At 32.1% G+C, this 21,568-nt stretch overlaps 1 protein-coding gene across 4 annotated transcripts in view; it reads left to right on the forward strand.

The window, feature by feature from the left end:
• LOC127291139 (eukaryotic translation initiation factor 4 gamma 2) overlaps window positions 1-21,568 on the forward strand; it is a 43,548-nt gene that overhangs the window by 12,257 nt on the left and 9,723 nt on the right. For 2 of the 4 annotated variants that reach the window (XM_051320064.1, XM_051320065.1), the window contains exons 2-4: window positions 4,269-4,380; window positions 4,518-4,734; window positions 20,537-21,470. In XM_051320064.1, the coding sequence (XP_051176021.1) occupies window positions 20,576-21,470 (895 nt within the window). In that variant the 5' untranslated portion in view covers window positions 4,269-4,380; window positions 4,518-4,734; window positions 20,537-20,575. Of the gene's footprint in view, window positions 1-4,268; window positions 4,735-20,536; window positions 21,471-21,568 lie in introns of all 4 variants that reach the window. The other 2 variants (XM_051320062.1, XM_051320063.1) reach the window with 1 other exon arrangement.

The raw sequence follows: 21,568 nt of genomic DNA on the forward strand, positions 1-21,568 counted from the left end.
TTCTAACTAAAAATATGAAATAGATTTCATGTGGACAGGAGCTTGCTACTCAAAATTATACTAATAATGACAACCAATTTTATTGTTGCTTACTGTCATGTAAGTGAAGGTCCATGTTGGGGCGAAAAGTATCCGAGATGGCCTCCTCTGATAATCGTGAGTCCTCGTTAGCTGTTTTCATTACAGATTCAGTATTCTCTTCCAAACTCATGGAAGTAAAGGATTCACTGAGTGGGAAGTCACGCGGAAAAAAGGGGGGGGGGCGAATTGATGAGAGATTATCATCCTCATTATCAATATTCGGGGCCAAGACTTCATCGTCTTGTAGTCCTTCAATCGAAGGGTTCAGATCTAATTGATCCTTTGGTTTATCATGAGCGGCAGGCGGATTAAGGCTTTCTGTGACTGAAAAAGTTGTGGGTTGAATTGGGTTCTTCTGGCTAATTACGACTTCCCCGTAAGCAAGTGGCGTAATCTTTTGGCTAGTCATCGGTGAAGGTGATGAAGAAGGATGATTAGTAGGCATAGGTCTCTTGTAAATACCTCTTTGTTTTAATTGAAATATTGCCTCATTTTTGGAGATATTTTTATAAAAACGTTCTTTATTGATCTTAAATTCATATTTAAATACAGGACAGACTCGAAGAGGACTTGTGGTCCCCAGAACAATTGATGCAATAGTTGCCAGGATACTGAATATCGCAATTATTGGATAAGTGGTTTTCTCCACAGAATTCACACCTAGGGGAACCCGACCTGCACTGAGTTATAACATGGCCATAATTCTTGCATTTAAAACACCTTTTCGGTATGGGGATTGATGGGGTAATGTTATGTGAGACATAATAGATAAACATTGTTCGGGGTAATTTCTGGGTAGCCAGCTGCAAATCAACTAAGCCTTGTGGGAGACCGTCTCCCCTTCTAGTTCACCTAGTTGCTGATTTCAATATGGATTTGATTTTCGGGTTCATTTTCTCAACGATTTCCGAAACCGAATATTCAATGTCAACTTTTATGAATCCCTTTTTAAAAAGCAGAGTCTGGGACAAATGCCTTGTAGCCATGATTCACAAGTTCTTCGGAAAATAGGAGAAAGTTAGGGCCGTCTCTATCCTCACATTGAATTTTGATTTAGTTTATACCACTAATAAAAACCTTTCTATCCCCATCTATAAATTTAGCAACAAATTTTTATATAGCAATAGGGTCCAATCGCCCCAACTTTAGCCACTCAATGGTGCACTCCATCAAAACCAAGAAGGGAGGATCGAAATCATCTGTATTGCGGAACGAATCCGCTGAGAAATCAGAGCAAGAAGACGAGCAGTACAAGTAGGGGTCAGTTTGGAAGTTGTTTTTTGAGTTAGAAGCCTGATCAATATTGGACTCATAGTTTTGTTGTTCGAGTTCCCTATTTTGATTTAATTGGGATTGTGAGTTAAGACCGGAGGTTGAGGCTTGGACCGAATCAGGATTAGAACTGGGCATTTTGGTGACTTTGGATTTGGATGGCTTTAGACTTATTACGGTTGCTTCGAGAGGCCCCTTGATCGAGCCCTTAGAATGGTTTTTCTGATTCGAGATATTTTCAAGACCAAGATTAACGCTTCTGAATTTTTTATGACTGAAATGACCGAAGATCGTTGGCCCCCAACTACAGAGGAGGAAGAAAGGGTGCCCAAAGTATCCCGTCCCCTTTTGTTTTGTGATTTTTGCTCGTAACCTTCCCCTATGGAGAAGTTCGGTGTAGAAGATCTGAGACGATTTTCAAGGGATTGGGTAATCCGAGCAAGTCTCTCTGAAGACCCCATGATTGCTTTATCTAAATTTTGGATTTGCATGGACCCGGGTTTCCTTGATGAGGATCTATCTAAACTCGTAGACTGACCAGACCCCGGTCTCGGTGAACAAATCTTCTGGTTCGGTGATTTGTGTGAGGCAGATCTGGCTCTGCCTCTCAATCTCGCCCTGTCGCGCTCCATACTATCTGAAGATGAGAACGAGTCACCCCTGTCCGCGCTCTCAGTCTCTAGTTCCATAATAGTCCTTTCCCTAAAAAAGAACACTCTTAATTCTGCTCATATAGGCAAAGATATGAATAAGAGCATTACCGTCCAGAATTTTAAAATAGAAAGTTACAGTATTAATAGAATTGATATTGATTTCATTAAAGGAAAAGAGTAATTTGTTAATAATTTACTATGAACTGGTTTTAAATATGTACGTTGAAAGATTTATAGTTGATTAAGTCAAAGCTGTTATTTTGGTTGCATCAATTTGAGTGCACACTCCTGATAGAGTTTAGTAAGAGGACATTATAATTACTTTTTTACTTGCTTATTACTTATGATAACTTTTAACACGAGTCCATTTTTATTGATATGTTAATATAATTATTATTATGTTAATTTAATAAATATAATCAATACAGTTATAATAAGTATACTTGACTTCGGGTGTGTGATATAAGTGAAAATAGCTATGACATTAGCTAATAAGAGACAGTCATACATTAATCTAGCAAGCATCACTTAAAAACAAAAATTTCTGTTACAGTTGGGCACTACCATTCAAGGTCGCCCAATTAATCTCGGTATTCAAATTTCCAATTATAGACTGCCGACTTCCAGGTTCCTTTAGTTGTGCAGATAATATCCACAATTTTACATAGATTAAATTACCTTGAGATTGTCTCCCCCAGTTTATACGAATAAAAAAAAACCAGTAGCTAATAATGCATAGAGACAAGTAGATATTTAATCAAGCAATATGTTTGAATGTTTAATTAACAGTGCGATCGTGCAGTTATCAAACAGCGTGCTTAATTGTTATCAAAAATAAACTCAATCACAATTCATCTTTCACCGCCTATCCAATCGCAAAAATTAAATAAAAAATAATCAATAATAATACTTAAAAATAGTAATAATAATAGATAATTTCTAGTGCTAATTAAGGGCAACCAAGCAATCTACCTCCATATTTGGAGCTAAATGGAAGACATTTTTTTTTTAAATATTAAAGATAAAATCCCAGTGTGCACAAGTAACATGCATGTAACAGTTCCATAACAATTCTATGAAAATGTCCGCTTATTCGTGTAACATGTTACTGGTACATGAATGTTATGTAACAATTATATACCAGTAACATGTTTTTTTCTTTATCCATGCATGCAAAATTCTCGTTTGCAAACCACTAACAGCCATCCAAAATAACCAATTCCCTCAATTTACGCACGGACTATGAGCAAAGTATTTTACACACTACTTAACAGTGCGCAAAATACTTGGCTCATCGTCCGTGGGCGTGTTAAAGTCGGAAATTTTAAATAGCTGAAAGTGATTTGCAAACGAGGTTATGCCTGCATTTATAAAGAAAAATATGTTTCGATACACGTAGCCTCACGAGCGTATAAACATTGCTCGTGTAACAACGAGGTTCGAACTCAAAGACTTGATTTCGCCTCGTATTGAGTTCTCGCCACGTTGTTACACTCACAATGTGCAAAATGCTCGTTTGTATCCAAATACACTAATTAGATTCGATTCGAAGCACTTTTGTTGGATTCGATTCGAGACCTAAAATCTCTAATTCGCACATCTCGAATTCTCGACCGGTCATCTACAAGTTTAGCCACTATCGACGAACCTGATGGTCTAGCCATCTGACTATTCCCATAAGACTGTTAAAGATCTTGCACATCCTCGGTGGCGGCCGAGACCTTTAGAATCCCTAACGACTATGCAGGTCACTTCCCGAGTCGAGACCTTAAGAGTGAATCAACTCCGATGATTTTAGAGCACCCAAAGATTTGCCCTCTCTCATCAGCCTCTAGCCCTAAGTGATATGAGCTATTAATTACTATAAAGAATTAATAAATTATTTAACAGCATTCAAAATTTATGTATACTGGAATACGTGAAAGCATTTGGTACCTTCGAAAAATTTGTTGAAGCATGCTTTGGAAACAGTCTCTAGATAGATTATAAAAGTTGAATGTCAGATTTTTAAAAAAAGTTATATGAACTTATGAATTTTCTTACCACGTACATTATAGTGACATCGAATTTATAGGACATCCTATATTTTTTTCAATAGTGAAGTCATTTTTACTAAAAGCTACTTGTGAATGTCTTTTTTAATTGAATTTTCATATTATCTCATGTTTTTCTGCGTTTTGTTGTTTTTGTTTCCCTTGATTTTTTATAATGTAATTTTAATGAAATGAGTGGTTTAATAATGAATTTAATTTTATGTTTCAGAGTCATTAAAAAATATCTGTATCCTGTAATTTATCATTCAGGGGACCAAAACACACGCAACAACGGATAACCCCAGAGGACCGGGGGGTGCAGCTCGTGTCCCGGGAGGAAGGTCAGGGTTTAAATAATTACCTTGGCTTTAAACGAGTTTAAAAAGCAACCTGCTTCCTTTTTACTTCAAAACAAAATCCTACGCGTTGCAATCCTATTTAGTGTAAACTCAAAACTAAAAAATTCGATGCCTTCCAGGGACGAAATTCGCTCCCTATCTACTGAGCGACGCTGGATCCCTCCTTCTACTGTTAGACGCGATGCACTCACCCCAGAAAGCAGAAATGATCTTATCTTCAGAAAGGTGCGTGGAATTCTCAACAAGCTCACACCGGAAAAATTCGCAAAGCTGAGCAACGATTTACTCAATGTTGAGCTTAATACAGATGTCATTCTTAAAGGAGTAATTTTATTGGTGAGTTTTTATCTTAATAAATTTATTTCTTTAATCATAGTAAAAAAGAGAGACTAATTAGGAATTTAATTTTAAATATTTACATAAAAGTATATTTGTATTTCCATTGAATAAAGTACAATTTGAAATAAAAAGAAGTTGTATTGATCCTTCTGTATGTAATAATATTGGCTTAAAACTACAGAAAATGGACGTAAGCCTAAAGTAAAGACAGATACAGCGCTAACGTCCGTATTCTACAGTTTAACCTAATATGGCTTTTAGCATTTTGTCATATAAGATCATATTTGTAAATTATTCGATCAGAATATGTTGTTTTATAACGGACGTTTTGTCCGTTTGGATTGTCCAGATTGGGTTTTTTTGTTTTTCAAAAAAATATTCTTTCACGGACAGAAATAGATGGTAAAAAGTAGATGTTATCCGGTACTATCATTATGCTACTCGGTACTATGAAAGATGTTACAAAAAGTATGGTTACCATCTATATCTCTCTGTGTTTACATTTTTTCTTTCTCTTTTAACAATAACCCAGTGCAACAGCATTTTTATTTCTGGGATCGCATATGGTGATGCTTACAGTTTTTTTGACGCTGAACACGAATCCGTACTCATTGTCAGAATTGCTCCATCATCCTACACTGAGAGAAGAAAAGCACAGAATCCGTACTGTGACGAACGCCGGCCGTGGAAAATGGGTGTCAGTATCCGTTCTTTAGTTTTGTTCAGTTGGTGTCGTTCATAGTTCAGATACTAAGGTCTAGCAGCGCGGCAGGGGTGTGAACTAAGTTATACCGAATCTGTCTCATAGCGACCGACAGATACTGTACTTCTGAACAGTTCATATCTGTGTACAGTATCTATACTCAAGCCATGCACAACATCCATTTCACATTTTAGTACGGCATCTATCACACAGTGACGCTGCTGCTGCGCTCAACTTGGTGTACAGATGCTGAACTTCTCCATTTCAGATTCCGTGCTTTTCTTCTCTCAGTGTATATATTTCTGAAACTATACTGTGCATCAGAATTTCATTTTTTTGTTTGTGGGATCGCATATGGTGATACTTACAGTATTTTTTGACGCTGAACATTGGAAAACTCAAAAAAAAAAACTTTTTACACTTGTGTTACTGACCCTGGAAACCCCCAAGAGACAAATTTCAACGAAACCTATCAATTTTTTCAAACGTAAACTTCAAACAAGGATACCTTATACAAAATAAATATTTTTAAAAGTTCTAAATTGCAAATTGTTCAGGAAGATATGGGCTTTCATATGTATACAACAAAAACTTCAAAAAAAATTTTTTGTTCCTTTATAAAAAATCAAAAAGTACCCTACAAAAAGCATTTTTTCTATTTTCATGGTCAAATTTCTCGAAAACCTACACTGAGAGATAAAAAGCACGGAATCTGAAATGGAGAAGTTCAGCATCTGTACACCAAGTTGAGCGCAGCAGCAGCGTCACTGTGTGATAGATGCCGTACTAAAATGTGAAATGGATGTTGTGCTTGGCTTGAGTATAAATACTGTACACAGATATGGAACTGTTCAGAAGTACAGTATCTGTCGGTCGCTATGAGACAGATTCCGTATAACTTAGTTCACACCGCTGCCACGCTGCTAGACCTTAGTATCTGAACTATGAACGACACCAACTGAACAAAACTAAAGAACGGATACTGACACCCATTTTCCACGGCCGGCGTTCGTCACAGTACAGATTCTTTGCTTTTCTTCTCTCAGTGTATCAAAAAAGTTTTGATCTATATTCATTACATAAAGAAATACAAAAAACGGAAATTATCAAGATTTTAATGATTAAAAGATTGAAATTGACTCGGTTTTGTAGGTTCCCTTTTGACAAATGCACGTAAAAGTTTCTGGGAAAGCTAACGTATCTGTACGTAAATTTTATAAATGAGAGAGCGCTGTTACCCTAAAAAAGAATATCTTTTTCACCTGTGGGAGTTCAGAGCTCCCACGAGGAAAGTAGTAGATCCAAAATGGTTCAGCCTATATATTTCATGGCTATAGGAGCTTGGCGCCACCATGTAAAGAATCTTTTTTTGAAAAACTGAATATTAAAAAAAGCTCTGATGATGACATCCAACCTGAAGATGAAACGTAGGCGATGAGACATCTGGTTTTAATTATTATTCATAAACATGATCCTATAAGGGGAAATTTTGAAGACAAATAAAGTATTTTTTAAATGTTAATTTATATAATGCCCTTCTGTAACTAAATTAGTTGGGGTGCCTGCTTTTTCCGTAAACGAAATGGTAAAATGATGTTTGACTATAAAGTATATTTAAATTCTATGGGAAATATAAAGTCATATGTGGATACAAATTTCTTGTACCATTTTTAGTTTACCGTACCAACTAATAACATAGAGAGTACCCAGAAAACACGTTCTATTAAAGAACATCGATCTACAACTTTGGTTGCATTTAGGACATGTAGCAGTTATAGCACCAAAGGGTAGCAGTGTTCTAGAACGAAGTTCCTAATTTAATACATAACTGTTCCAAAGAAAATGTTCTATAAGTGTTTTATAAAATACAAATCACAAATCTTATAGAAATTTTGTACTATTTTTATTATAGAATTTTTTTATAACAATGTTATGTCACCTTTCTAGAACAGTCTCGTTTCTCGTTTTGTTTTAGAGAAATTCAATAAATTTGTTCCTAAATTGTTCTGTAACAAATGTTTCTGGCTCTATAATAGTATGTGCCAGGAGCATGTACCACGTCAGGGTATGGAACTATAATCACAAGATATTCATACTATTATGCCATAAACTTGTTTCTAATAGAAGAGGCGCAGCTATCTTTTGTACCTTCAACGATATCTAGTGAATGTTTAGTAACTTTCTAGTAATTTTCCAAAAATTTCGGTTGAAACTAGAAAGTTACTAAACATTCACTAGATTTCGTTGAAGTGGGATGGAGCATTTACACCTTCTGCAAAGACTTTTCTTCACTTTGCATTTTCCGAAATACACTTACCTGATTGGTTGTCCAGTATCTGATGCATTGTGGACAACCAATCAGGTAAGTGTATTTCGGAAAATGCAAAGTGAAGAAAATTCTTTGCCGAAGGTGTAAATGCTCCATGACCGACGAAATGTTTCTGCATGCATGCACAGTGCATGCATGAGATAGTGTGACCGTACCCTTACGTGTCTATTACAAGGTGAACACTGCTGCGGCTCAGCGCTTGCGCTACGAAATAGGTAGCATGAGGCTGCAGTCCCATGACAGCGTTTTGCGTTGCATTTTGTCACTAGACCATGAGTGTAAACATCAAACATATATCTGCATCTCTTTTACACTCATGATCTAGTGACAAAAGCCACACTGTAAAAAAGGCCAATGTTGAATTACAATCGGGTTGTAATTAAAATCTTTTCGGTTTGTAATTTCACTATGATACACCTAATAATTTAATATGCTGACAGTAATTTTACAATTAGAATGTAAATTTATTATATATATAATTGTAAAAATGTTGCCTGTTAGTAATTATACAACCCGATGTTAAATTACAACGTGAAACGTTGGAAACTTTTAGCTTCACGTATAACGTTGTAAATTAACATTTGAATGTAAATACCAATTCTGTTGTAATTCTACATACAGGTTGTTCATGTACTGCCCGTTTGTAATATCCACAGGCGGACAAGTCAAAACTAACCTAAAAAGAATCTCAAATAATGTTTTTTTGTTTTATTTGTTTAATCTTATCCGTTTATTATTGATTTATTTGTTATTGTCTAGATTATTTAAAGAAAATTACGAATAATATTTTATTATTTCATTTGTTAACTTTTATTTTATTAAAAAAAATATATGTCTGATACTAAAATTCTGAAAAATTACAAACGATTGGTTATGATACAAACAGTTTGTAAATCAACATTCTGGCTGTAAAAATCCAACGTTGTACGTGAATCGAAAAATTTCCAACGTTATACGTTGTAAATTAATATTGGGATTTTTTACAGTGCAGGGGACTGCAGCCTGAGTCCTGGATTCAGGCGCCAGCTACACATATACTATGGTCAGCACATCCTTTGAAGTTTGTGCTGTTTGTGACCACCAGTAAACAGTGCTTACACAGAATGTTTTCCCATGTATTTATAGAACAGTCGCAAGAAGACTAGAAACAGGAGGTGTAACTCTGTTATGAGTCCTATGAAAAGAGGTGGTAGGAGAAGTGGAGACATATCTTGACTGAGCTGTTTGTTCGGCTTACACTCAGTAGATTTCTGCCCATACTAATACATATGCATTAATGTTCATGTTGTTTTGAGAGGGATTTGTGCTTATGCTATGCGTATGTATTAGTGTGCACAGAAATCTACTGAGTGAAAGCCGAAACGAAAGGCCCAGCCAAGATATCTCCCTACTTCTCGTAACAATCACAAGAATACTATTCATACTTAAAAAGTAAGAAAATTTTGTCAGTACATACACGGTAGAAACTCACTGAAATCTGTACTTATTTAGGATTTTTAAATCAACTTAGAAAGAATTTTTCAAAATCACCTTTAAACCCAAGAATTATATGCTGCTATCACTTTTAAAACAAAAACCTGAATTTCATGTTTGCGTTCTTAATAAGTAAGTTATATAATAGAATTGTCACTTAACCGAAAGTTCATGATTTTTTCATCTGGCAGAATTAATAAATCTGAATTTAAAAAGTGAGCAATCAGAATTTTCTTGATAATTTTTACATGGCATTAAATGACAATTAGGCAGAATTCTGTAACATGCATTTCGGTTACACATCAGTTTGTAAATTTTCATACAACCCCTCGTCTAAGTTGAGATAAATATTTTAAAAATAGTTAAAAGTTAGAAAAGTTTTTGAAATTTTGTTTCACTAATAATTTTAATAAACCCAGCACGTCTGCTTGTTTCAACTATGGGTAAAACAGAAAGCTACTGTAGAGAAATAAAGAAATGCCAACATTGTCTGACCAGAGATATTAGAAAGTACCAATATTTTGATCTTGAGAAACGCAAAACTTCTGCTACTGTTGAGTTAACACAAAAAAAACCTGAACTCAAAATCAGTTCAATCAGACTCAATTTGAAGTGCAACAAAAATAAGCCAAGGCTCATTCAACTCAGTTTGAGTTAAGGTTTTTTTTGTGAATTATGATAAATGAAATTATGATAGGTATGAATTTTTAAAAGATTTCTTAAACTAATTAGAATTTTATGACAAAATATTTCCTACGGGGTCTTGTGAATTTTTTAAGCCCTAAAATTGAAGGTTTTTAAAGATTTTTTTTACAAGTTTCAAAATATAATAAGTTAAATCTTTTAAAATGTTTTTATGTATATTCAGGACCTCGAATTACTCAAAACTACCAAAATTTGAAAAAATGAAAAGTTTTTGAAAATAAAAAACTGAAAATTGTATTTTTTTTTACATTTAATTATTTGCAGAAAACATAAAAATGAATATTATTGGTATATTAGAGGTTTACCCGCTAAAAAATATTCCACAGAAGAGAATGGAACAAGAATTTTTAAAATCGGTTAATCGGTTTTCGAGTTATGGTGAATTTAAATACAAACTTAAATACAATTTTAAAGTGCGCTCTCTATAGAAGGAAAATATTATTAAATTTTTTAATATCATAACTTAATTTTTTTATTGTCCTAAATATACATAAAAACATGATAAAAGATTTAACTCATTACTCTCTAAATATGAATTAGTGAAAAGTGAGCTACTAATTTAAATTAGTCACTTTTTACTAAAACTGTAGTAAAAAAATTTAAACTACTAAATCAAATAGTAATAATTTACTAAAAATTAGTAAAGATTCTTACTAATGTAAATTAGTAGCTCACTTTTCACTAATTCATATTTAGAGAGTATATTTTGAAACTTTTGATTAAAAAAATCTTAAAAAACATTTAATTTATGGTTTTAAAAATTTACAAGACCTTTTAAACTGATTACAATTTTATGACAAAATATTTGACTTGAACTCAATTAAGAAATTTCGTTTGAAGGATTATATCTAGGGTAAGTCCGGGGGAGTTGTCCATAGTTTTTTTAAAGGTCTGTAAAAATAAAAAGAAAGTGATTTATGTATTAACTTTTATTGCTAATAATTAAACATTGAACATTTAACTTACAAAAAATAATAGAAATGAGAAATTTTTTAAATGCAAACAATCTTAAAATTAATATTTCTTAAAAAACGCGTTTGGCCATCTCTCCCGGAATGTACGGAGGAGATGGCCATAGGCGTACGGGAGAGATGACCAATACTTTAAAATCAATTTTTAGCTTTTCGCTTTATCAAAAATTTTAATTTAAAGGGATTAAAGTCTTTTTTTCTTGTTCTGACTACATTTCGAACATTTATCATTAAATTCAGTGCAATTTTCATAAGCGCTGTCTGTTTGTTTGTCTTACCAACACAACAAGGGTACAAGGAATTTTTTTGAGATATCAGAGTGGTTTCCAATTTATTTTTGTGTCCTGAACACGATTCCGGGTTCCAAAATTGCGTATCACGTCTGGATTTTGAGTAAAGTGGAGGTAAAGTCTCCAAAAACCGAGTTTTTGAGAGTTTTCAGTATTTTTTTTTCTTAACCTGACGTGATAGAGACTTTTATATAGACTTAAATTAAAGCTCATATCATACACTTTAAGACACATAGGTATGCGCAAGATAAAAAAATTGAAATTTTGAAAAAAATTAGGTTCAAGTCACTTAAAAAGATTTTTGGGGTCATTACCCCCATTTTATCAAAATTTCAAAAATTTTTTTTATTATGCGCATATGGGTATTAAAATGTCCGTTTTAAACTTCAATTTAAGCCTAGATAGGAGTCTCTTGCACGTCAAGTTAAGGAGAAAAAATACTGAAACACTCAAAAACACGGTTTTTAAAGACTTTACCCCCAGTTTACTCAAAATCCTGACTTCATACGCAATTTTAGAACCCGGGATCGTATTCAGCACACAAAAATACATTGAAAACAACTCCGACAACTAAAGCAAAAGAGTATTATTTTGTAGACCTGTGTTATGATTGTTTATAAACGTTTTTAAGATTTAAATACACAATAGTGATTATTTTATTTGATCATATTTAAATTTGAAAATCTTTGTTGGAGTGTCTTGTTGCAATATATGTCATGAAAAATATCATTTGCCACAGAATTAATGTTTTTTTAGCGAACACACGAATCTCAAGGGTGCCAATAACTTAACAGTATGGCCATCTCACCTCGAAAAAACATGTCCATCTCTCCTAATGTCAGGAGACAAATTGACACAACTAAAATTTAAATAAATAAATAAATAAAATTTTTGAATAAATATAAATTTGACAAAGCTTGGGTCATGTACTTTACAGAAAAAAATTAAATTCAAAATTATTCTATAAAAGAACATAACACCAGTGAGAAACGTAAACTAATTACTTTTTTCAGAACTAGTAAAAATAACAAATCAGTTTTTTACTTATTTTTTAAATATTTTTCGTGAAGTTTTTTCTTTTAATTGTGTTTTGCCACAAAATAAAGCGAACTAATCTTTAATAAGCGATACCTAGCAGCAAATTCTATAAAATATTTGAATTAGCCATCTCTCCCGTATGGCCAACTCCCCCGGACTTACCCCGTTTCCTTTCGAATGAGATACACTTGAACATCACAGGGTGTCAAACACCCAAGTATACCCGTTATGTCATTTTTGGGAAGTTTCTTTTCTGGCTCAAAAAAATTTCATTTAAAAAATTTTTTTTACTTCTGATTTAAATATTTTTAAATCGATATTTTTCTATTCGATATAAATACTGGTTTTTTTAATATTAAAAAATAGCTATAAATTACTTGATTATGTGCTTATTTGTAAAATGTTGAAAGAAAAAGATGTTTTATGGTGGACAGCGCCATTTTAACCTATGTTTGGTACACTAGGGTACAAAATAACCCACGCGTGTTCTATGTTAATTTAAAGTACCTAAATTTAAATAAATCGGGTTTGTAGTGCCTTCTGGCATTAATTTGATAGTAGTACAACCTGCCCAAGCTATGAAAATGATTTTCGAAGTACCTGTGTCTGTGCGACAATGGACCGAAGTTGAGTGGGATCACCTGTACCCCAGTGTGCCAAGAGTGCAAGCAAGACCACTTAACTTCGCTCTACTGTCGCACAGACACTGATGCTCCAAAAATCATGCTCATAGCTTGGGGAGGTTGTACTATCATCGAATTAATGCCAGATGAATGCCAAAATTAATGCTACAAACCCGATTTTCTTAGATTTAGGTGCTTTAAATTAACATAGAACGCGCGTGGGGTATTTTGTACTTCACACGGAAAAAACAAATTAACTATTTTAGCACCAAACTACTTTATCCTTTAACAGTAGATAATTTCGTTTACCTATTAAAGTATGAAATAATGCTTTTTTAGTTTAAAGTAAGTCCATACTAAATAAGTATAATGGTTATACTCTTATAGTAATAGTGACGTACTTTAAAAGCATACAACTGATGCCCGCAAAGTACGACATATAGTCTACCTAAAATAGCAAGAGCTTCTTTCTTTTTGGTGGATAAATTCTTGCAACCTGCGTTTTGGCCACGCCTCCCTCCCTTTCCAACCATCGATATATCGATATAGGCCAAAACGCAAGTTGCAAGAATTTATCCACCAAGAAGGAAGAAGTTCTTACTATTTTAGGTAGACCATATGACTATAAGAGCATAACCATTATACTTATTTAGTATGGACTTATTTTAAACTAAAAAAGCATTATTGTATACTTTAATAGGTAAACGAAATTATATACTGTTAAAGGATAAAGCAGTTTGGTGCTAAAATAGTTAATTTGTTTTTTCCGTGCAGTGTTCCAAACAAAACACACCTATCTTCAACGAAGAAAAAGTTGGTCCCCGATGCCGAAAAAAAACTTATATATTTTGAATCTCTGGACACTAAATGAACAAAATTGTATTTATTGTTTTTTATGCATTATAATGAAAAATTGCTTCATTACGATGTGCAGATCAGTTGAAATTACTAGTGCAATTTTTTAATACTTATTAAATGTAAAAATAATAATAATAATAATACATAACTATCATTTTTGGGAATAAAAGTTGGATGATCCATATTGTAATTTTAAATCCGCACTGTCAACAAAAATAATAAGAGAGTATTTTCCCTAGAACACCGCAGATGCAAACATTAGATTATCCAAATTTTCTATCACTTCTTATTCTTATTAATATACGCGACATTAGTTACTGCTATTGGAATTTGTATTTGTATCGTGTAAAAAAATAAATGATAACAAGTTGGCTAAAATTAGTTCAAAGTTTTGTAGATGTAATTGATTTATTTTTAATCTATTTAAAAATGACTTATTACTACAAGTTAAATCACGCCTGTTGTCATGATTGAAATATAAAAAAATTTGTGCCTTGTGTGGTAGAAAAATTGTTTGCAAAGACGGTAATTTAGAAACTTTTTTCATCACAGTAAACCAAAAAAAGCTGATCAAAACTTATGAGAATAGAAATTTTTCTTTAAATAATTCAAAATTTTGTATCGAGTATGTGTGTAAATTGTCAAACAATATTATCTGAACTTATCAACGGCAATTCTATCGTTGGAAATTTTAAATTACTTAAAGAAAAACTTTTATTCATAAAAGTTTGGAAGACCTTTTTATGACTTTCTGTGAAGAAAAAAAAGGTTTTAAATTACCGTACTTGCAAACAATTTTTTTACCACATAAGGTACAAACTTTATATTTTAATCATGACAAAACGCGTGATTAAAAATAAATCAACTACATCTACAAAACTTTGAACTAATTTTAGCCAACTTGTTATCATTTATTTTTTTACACGATACAAATACAAATTCCAATAGCAGTAACTAATGTCGCGTATATTAATAAGAATAAGAAGTGATAGAAAATTTGGATAATCTAATGTTTGCATCTGCGGTGTTCTAGGGAAAATACTCTCTTATTATTTTTGTTGACAGTGCGGATTTAAAATTACAATATGGATCATCCAACTTTTATTCCCAAAAATGATAGTTATGTATTATTATTATTATTATTTTTACATTTAATAAGTATAAAAAAATTGCACTAGTAATTTCAACTGATCTGCACATGGTAATGAAGCAATTTTTCATTATAATGCATAAAAAAACAATAAATACATAAAAAGTCATGCAGGAGGATCGGTTACGATTTTGAATCTTTGAAATTTTGTTCATTTAGTGTCCAGAGATTCAAAATATATAAGAGTTTTTTTTCGGCATCGGGGACCAACTTTTTCTTCGTTGAAGATAGGTGTGAAAAGTTAAGAGAATTTTAATTCAATCGAATCGCCTATAAAAAATCAAAAAATGGATGAAACAAGATATGTTTCGATTAGATTTCACCGTGCAACAGAATTTCAATTTTGTTTATTTCTAGGACCGCATACAGGGAAAAAAATAGTTCGTGAAACTTTCGTAAACCAGTTGTTCACTTTTGGACGGGCCCAAAGTTTGGAAATCTTTCATTAACTTTTTCCAAGATTTCACGAACGTTCATCACTCTTCATGACGATGAATGTCTGCGCACGCGCACAAAAAAAAGTTTGTGGAATCTTGAAAAAAAGTTAATGAAAGATTTCCAAACTTTGTGCCCGTCCAAAAGTGAACAACTAGTTTACGAAAGTTTCACAAACTATTTTTTTCCCGTGTAGGGTGATTTTATAGGTTTTTAGACACTGAACACGTTTTCGTGATATGCATATGAAAGCTCATATTCTCTTTAACAATTTCCACTTTAGATCTTTTAAAAATATTTATTTTTGTATGAGTTATCTTTTTTTAAAGTTTGCGTTGCAACGTAAAACCAGCTCTAACGCGCTATAGCGAGAGTTTTTGCAACTCTTTGTTTAAAAGTGTCTGCATGTTTTATTTTTGTACAGATTTAAATAATCTGCTTTTTTAAATAAGATTAAATTTAGCAAGAATATACGAAAAAAAAATTTATTTGTTATTATTTTAAACTTTTTATTGCCGTCAAAGTGGGTAACTTCGGAAAGTTTTTGATGTTTTTCATTAATATCTTTTATGAAAAAATATCTGGGGACTTGACGTTTAAAATCTTTAGGGTCTTGTGTATTGATATGTGTAATTAAAATATTTTTATATATTTCTATTTTCTTCTTTGAAGTAAAAAACAAGTCTCCGGAGTTAGCCTTCAAGGGCGGGTAACTTCGGACAGTTTAAAATTTTTGGCGTAATTCAAAGAAATTTAGGATAATTATATTATTAAAGTATTTTTGTTTTAATAATAAACCATTGCAAAGCTCTGACTATTTTTTATAATTTTTTTACAAAAACAAATAAATTAATTAAAATCAATTAATGGTACATTTGAATTTTCAAGTGATCGCTCAATGTACTTTTGGGTACATTGTATTTTTCAGATGCTTTTCGAATGCTCAATTAATTTCTTCTAACCTCCGAAATGGCTTTTTAAATTGTGCTGTCAGAATAATAATACTAATTAGGTTTTTTTCCAACTACGTTACTTATTCGTCCCATGTCCGAAGTTACCCTACAAAATTACATTTGAATTTTATGTCAATGAATAGTAGATCAAATTTTAAAAAAGAAATATCACTTACTTTACATATATACGTTCAAAAATAAGTTTTTTTTCACAAAGTGCAATAACCTACAAAATTTATTCCTACTAAATTAATTTTTTTCTTGAATTTCTTTAAGTATTTTTATTTTTAATATGTCACATTATATTTCCTGAATGTTCAATAAAATAAAAGCTAACTCTTTATGAAAACTATTAGGTAGAAGGGAAATACAAAATATTTTCAAAAATGTACGAGTGTCCGGAGTTACCCGTTTTGACGGTATCTCAATAATTATTTATGTGGCAAGGGCGCAAAAGTAGGGTAATGAAGACTGGTGTGAGTTTGACGCACGAGCGAAGCGAGTGCGACAATCACGCGAGTCGAGATTTCCCTATTTGTGCCCATGTCACATACATAACACAGGCACACAAAAAATAAAAAGTTGTTTGGCCGAGACACTACACTAGTCTATTTTCATGTATTTTTTCACGCTGAATCCGAATCCGAAGTCAGAATTATCAGATTGGCTCTTATTTTTGAGATAAACTCAAAAAACTGCTCAGAAAGAAAAATAAAATCAAAAAGTTAAAAAATTTTTGAATGTCACTGCGATAGTGTAATTCCATGTATTTTTTGTCGCTGAATCCGAATCCAAAGTCAGAATTGTTAGATTCGCTCAAATTTTTGAGATAATTGCAAAAAAACACAAGTAACAAAAAACTCAAAATACTCAAAATCAGTTTTTTGGAATTATCTTCAAAATTTGAGCCAATCTGTCAATTCTGACTTGGAATTCGGATTCAGCGTGAAAAAATACATGAAAATGCACTATCGTAGTGTTTCGGAAAAAAAAATTATCTGTGCCCCTAATTCAGAATTTTTATCAGTTTTTGGCGATTTTAGCTCAAAGAAATTTTTTTTTGCCGAAACATTACGATAGTGCATTTTCATGTATTTTTTCACGCTGAATCCGAATTCGAAGTCAGAATTGACAGATTGGCTGAAATTTTGAAGATAATTCCAAAAAACTAATTTTGAGTATTTTGAGTTTTTTGTTACTTGTGTTTTTTTGCAATTATCTTAAAAATTTGAGCGAATCTAACAATTCTGACTTTGGATTCGGATTCAGCGACAAAAAACACATGGAATTACACTATCGCAGTGACATTCAAAAATTTTTTAACTTTTTGATTTTATTTTTCTTTCTGAGCAGTTTTTTGAGTTTATCTCAAAAATAAGAGCCAATCTGATAATTCTGACTTCGGATTCGGATTCAGCGTGAAAAAATACATGAAAATAGACTAGTGTAGTGTCTCGGCCAAACAACTTTTTATTTTTTGTGTGCCTGTGTAATTTTTTATAACATTTTGCGTCAAAATCTCGACTGAATTGCTGTGATGGAAGGGTAAAAGTGCGTAAAAGTACGATTTCCCTTCCCCTTTCCCTTAACTCCCCTTAAGTGTTAACTTATTATATAAGAATAAGGTCAGATGAAGTTTAGGTGAAGTAAGAATTAGGTTAATTAAAAATTAGACCTGATAAAGGCGGAATAAAAATTAGGGCAGTGAAATATTGTGACAAATAATAATTATGTTGAATGGAGTTCTGGCCACATAAGAATTAGATCAAGTGACAATTAGGCCAAATAAGAATTATGTTAAAAAAATAGTTAGCCCAAATGACGATTAGGTCAAACGAGGATTAGATTAAATACAATAAATATACAAATTTAACCCTTAACTGACACAATTCCTCGTCGTAACGTAAATGGCACAACGGGTCTGCTGGACCCGACGTATTCAAACGTTTGTTGTATAGCCGGTATTGAAAATTTTTACACAAAAATTTAATTTGAGATAGCTTATGATGTCTTTTTTAAAATTTTATTAGTTTTATAGGGATAAATTTATTTTGAGTTAGTTAAAAAAAATTATGAAAAATAATAACGAAAAATTGCGTGTTTTTACTTAAAAATTCATGAGTTATTTAAATTTTAATATTATGACAAAAATTTAATGTTATACGCTTCACGTATTATTCTTTAAGGAAAAAATTACCACTACAGCAGGACTTGCAAAAAAGGTATTTATTTTGCAGAATAAAATGTGACTTTTGAGGTTACAATTAAAAATTTATAATTAGAGCTCTTATTTCAAGAATAGGTTGTACGCTTGGACGCACGCATTAATACCAGCAGTGAGCAGTGAGCGTCTCTGGGCCGCTCACTGCTACCCGACTGGTATTAGCGCGTGCGTCCAAGGGTCCGACCGGTTCTTGAATTGGGAGCCTCAATTATTAATGTTTGAAGCTAATTTATTATTTGTATCCAATTAGTTGTATCAAAAAACTTACAAAATTACTAAAAATATGTCAAACTAATATATTAAGGAGGGTGGCGGGTCAACATAACCTCAAAAACCTGTCAAAACTAAAAAATTGTTTTTAACGCAAACAAAAATATAATAAATATTAATTTCGAACAATTTTTGAAGATGTAGATTTACTCCTTTCGAAAAAAATTATTTTTTTCCAAAATATTTTGTCAATAATTATTTTTTTAACATTTAGTTTTTTTTTCTTTTATATCAGACAAAAATTGCAGTTTTTAACCAATTTTTATAAACAAAAGCTCATTTTACTCAGTGAAACATTCTCTACAATTGTTACCTTTTTTATATTATAATAAATATGTTCATAAAAAGTTTTAAACAATTAAAATTTTATTTATTGAATAAATTTTTAAGAACATACTTATTACAATATAAAAAAAGGAACAATTGTAGAGAATGTTTCACTTAGTAAAATGAACTTTTGTTTATAAAAATTGGTTAAAAATTTCAATTTTTGTCTGATTTAAAAGAAAAAAAACTAAATGTTTAAAAAATAATTATTAACAAAATATTAATTGTCTGAAATTAATATTTATTATATTCTTGTTTGCGTTAAAAACAATTTTATAATTTTGATAGGTTTTTGAGGTTATGTTGACCCGCCACCCTCCTTAAAATATAAAAAATATTCAAAAGCTACACATTCAATTAATTTGTGCTCAAAAAAATTCTCGGGTCTACTGGACCCATGGCGCCAGTTAAGAGTTAAATTTGGAAAAAATTCATGTGCCTCGATTTGGAAAAATAATTTATTCTCAAATTTAAAAAAAGTAACAACTGCCGCGTCTGATTATTATTTTAGTTATTGGTATTTTAATAGTTCTATGAGTTTCCAGTCCGAATTTTCAAATTTATACGATTTGTTGAATTTTTATAAATTCTTTTCTTCATGAACTTAATTATAATTAATTCTAAATTGTTGATTTTTAAGTACTGTATAACGAAATTCACAAAATATTATTTGCATAGGTACTTTCTATTTTTTTTTATAATCCCTCTTTGCTGGGAAAATGGCATCGCCTTGTTGCCCACTGGTGGACGATAAAAATGGTTTACTTTATATGGTTTACTGGTGGGCAGTAGTATCATTTTGTCAATAAACAAGAAAACGAACAAAGTCCTACAAAGTGTCACGTTCTACGTAGGTGTTGGAAAACGTATTTTTATAGACAATTGGATTCAAAAACATCTCGTAGTCAAAACAAATTCCTAGAAAGATGGAAATTCCTTTACTTAAGTAATGTCTACTAAATGAAAAGAAAATAAAGTTTGTAATCTAACAACAAGGTTAGTGGAAACAATTAAATGATGTGTCAATAATAATAGTTTTTAATATTTTAAGATAATCAAAGTATATATTTAAATGGAAAATATATTTGAATCAAGAAAATGGTAAAATTATAATTCCAAAAAGAGATGAATTGGTTCTGATTCCAAAACGTCATTTTGATGTTATAATTTTTCAGCTTACTTGGTCCTTGCTGGTTTACAACAAATGTCATTATGAATATAGAAGAATGTAAAAGATATGAAAAATGATATGAAAAATGGATCACAAAATTTCTGCAAAAGTTTAGTTATATTTACTTTTTTAAAAAGTTAAAAAAACGTTTATTAATATTTTTGTTTCCCCTGTTAACTAATTGTTTTGTAAGAAATGATTATACGGAGAAAAGTAATTGAAAAATGAATTTTTATCCAATATATATATGTAATTCTGACATTCCGTTTCCATTTACAGATTTTTGAAAAAGCACTAGATGAACCGAAGTACAGTTCTATGTATGCACAGTTGTGCAAACGATTGGCAGAAGAAGCACCAAACTTTGAAACTCCAAAACCTTCCGTTGATGGACAAAAATCACAGTCAACATTTGAGTTGCTTTTACTCAAAAAGTGCAAAATTGAATTCGAAAATAGATCCAAAGCCACAGAAGCATTTGATAATCAAGATGATCTTGGACCAGAAGAGGAAGAACGACGTCAAGTGGCTAAGCGTAAGATGCTCGGCAACATTAAATTCATTGGAGAACTTGGAAAATTGGAAATTGTTTCAGATAAAATTTTACATCTTTGCATTAAGCAACTGGTGGAGAGAAAGCGTGGAGGATCCCGGGGGGACATGGCTGAGGATATTGAATGTCTTTGCCAAATTATGCGTACATGTGGTCGTATTCTTGATACGGATGTTGGCCAAGGTCTTATGGAACAATATTTCAAACGTATGAGTCAATTGGCAGAGAGAAGTGATCTCCCTTTACGTATTCGATTCATGCTGCGTGACGTGATTGAATTACGTCGCGATGGCTGGATACCGCGCAAAGCTACTAGTACTGAGGGTCCAATGCCCATAAATCAGATTCGCAATGACAACGATGAGTCGTCTCGAAGTGGTAATTATCATAGACGTGAAGATCGTATTTGTAATGATTTTTTGCGACGAACAGGAAGAAGTTCGTTGGATATGGATATGGTGAGCAGTATTCCACTTACTTCTCCCCCCTTTGGAATTACATCATTTAGTCCCAATGGTTTTTCGCCATCTCCTGCAATAAGTTATACTCGTCATAATCAACGCAATCCATCTAATTTCTATCCAAATCAAAATCGTCACCAGATAAACTACCAAAGTAAACATAATCAACAGCAACACAACTCCTCTCAAAACTTCAACAGTAAGTTCAATTTTCACTATTATTATGATTATTATTAATTTTCTTAAACTATATTATTTTAAAAATTGGTTTAGTCAGGAATACATTTATTACGTCCG

This window comes from Leptopilina boulardi, unplaced genomic scaffold, assembly GCF_019393585.1.
Source record: "Leptopilina boulardi isolate dan_hultmark-lab unplaced genomic scaffold, ZJU_Lbou_2.1 LbouV2_125, whole genome shotgun sequence".
In the NCBI taxonomy this organism is placed as follows: Eukaryota; Metazoa; Arthropoda; class Insecta; order Hymenoptera; family Figitidae; genus Leptopilina; species Leptopilina boulardi.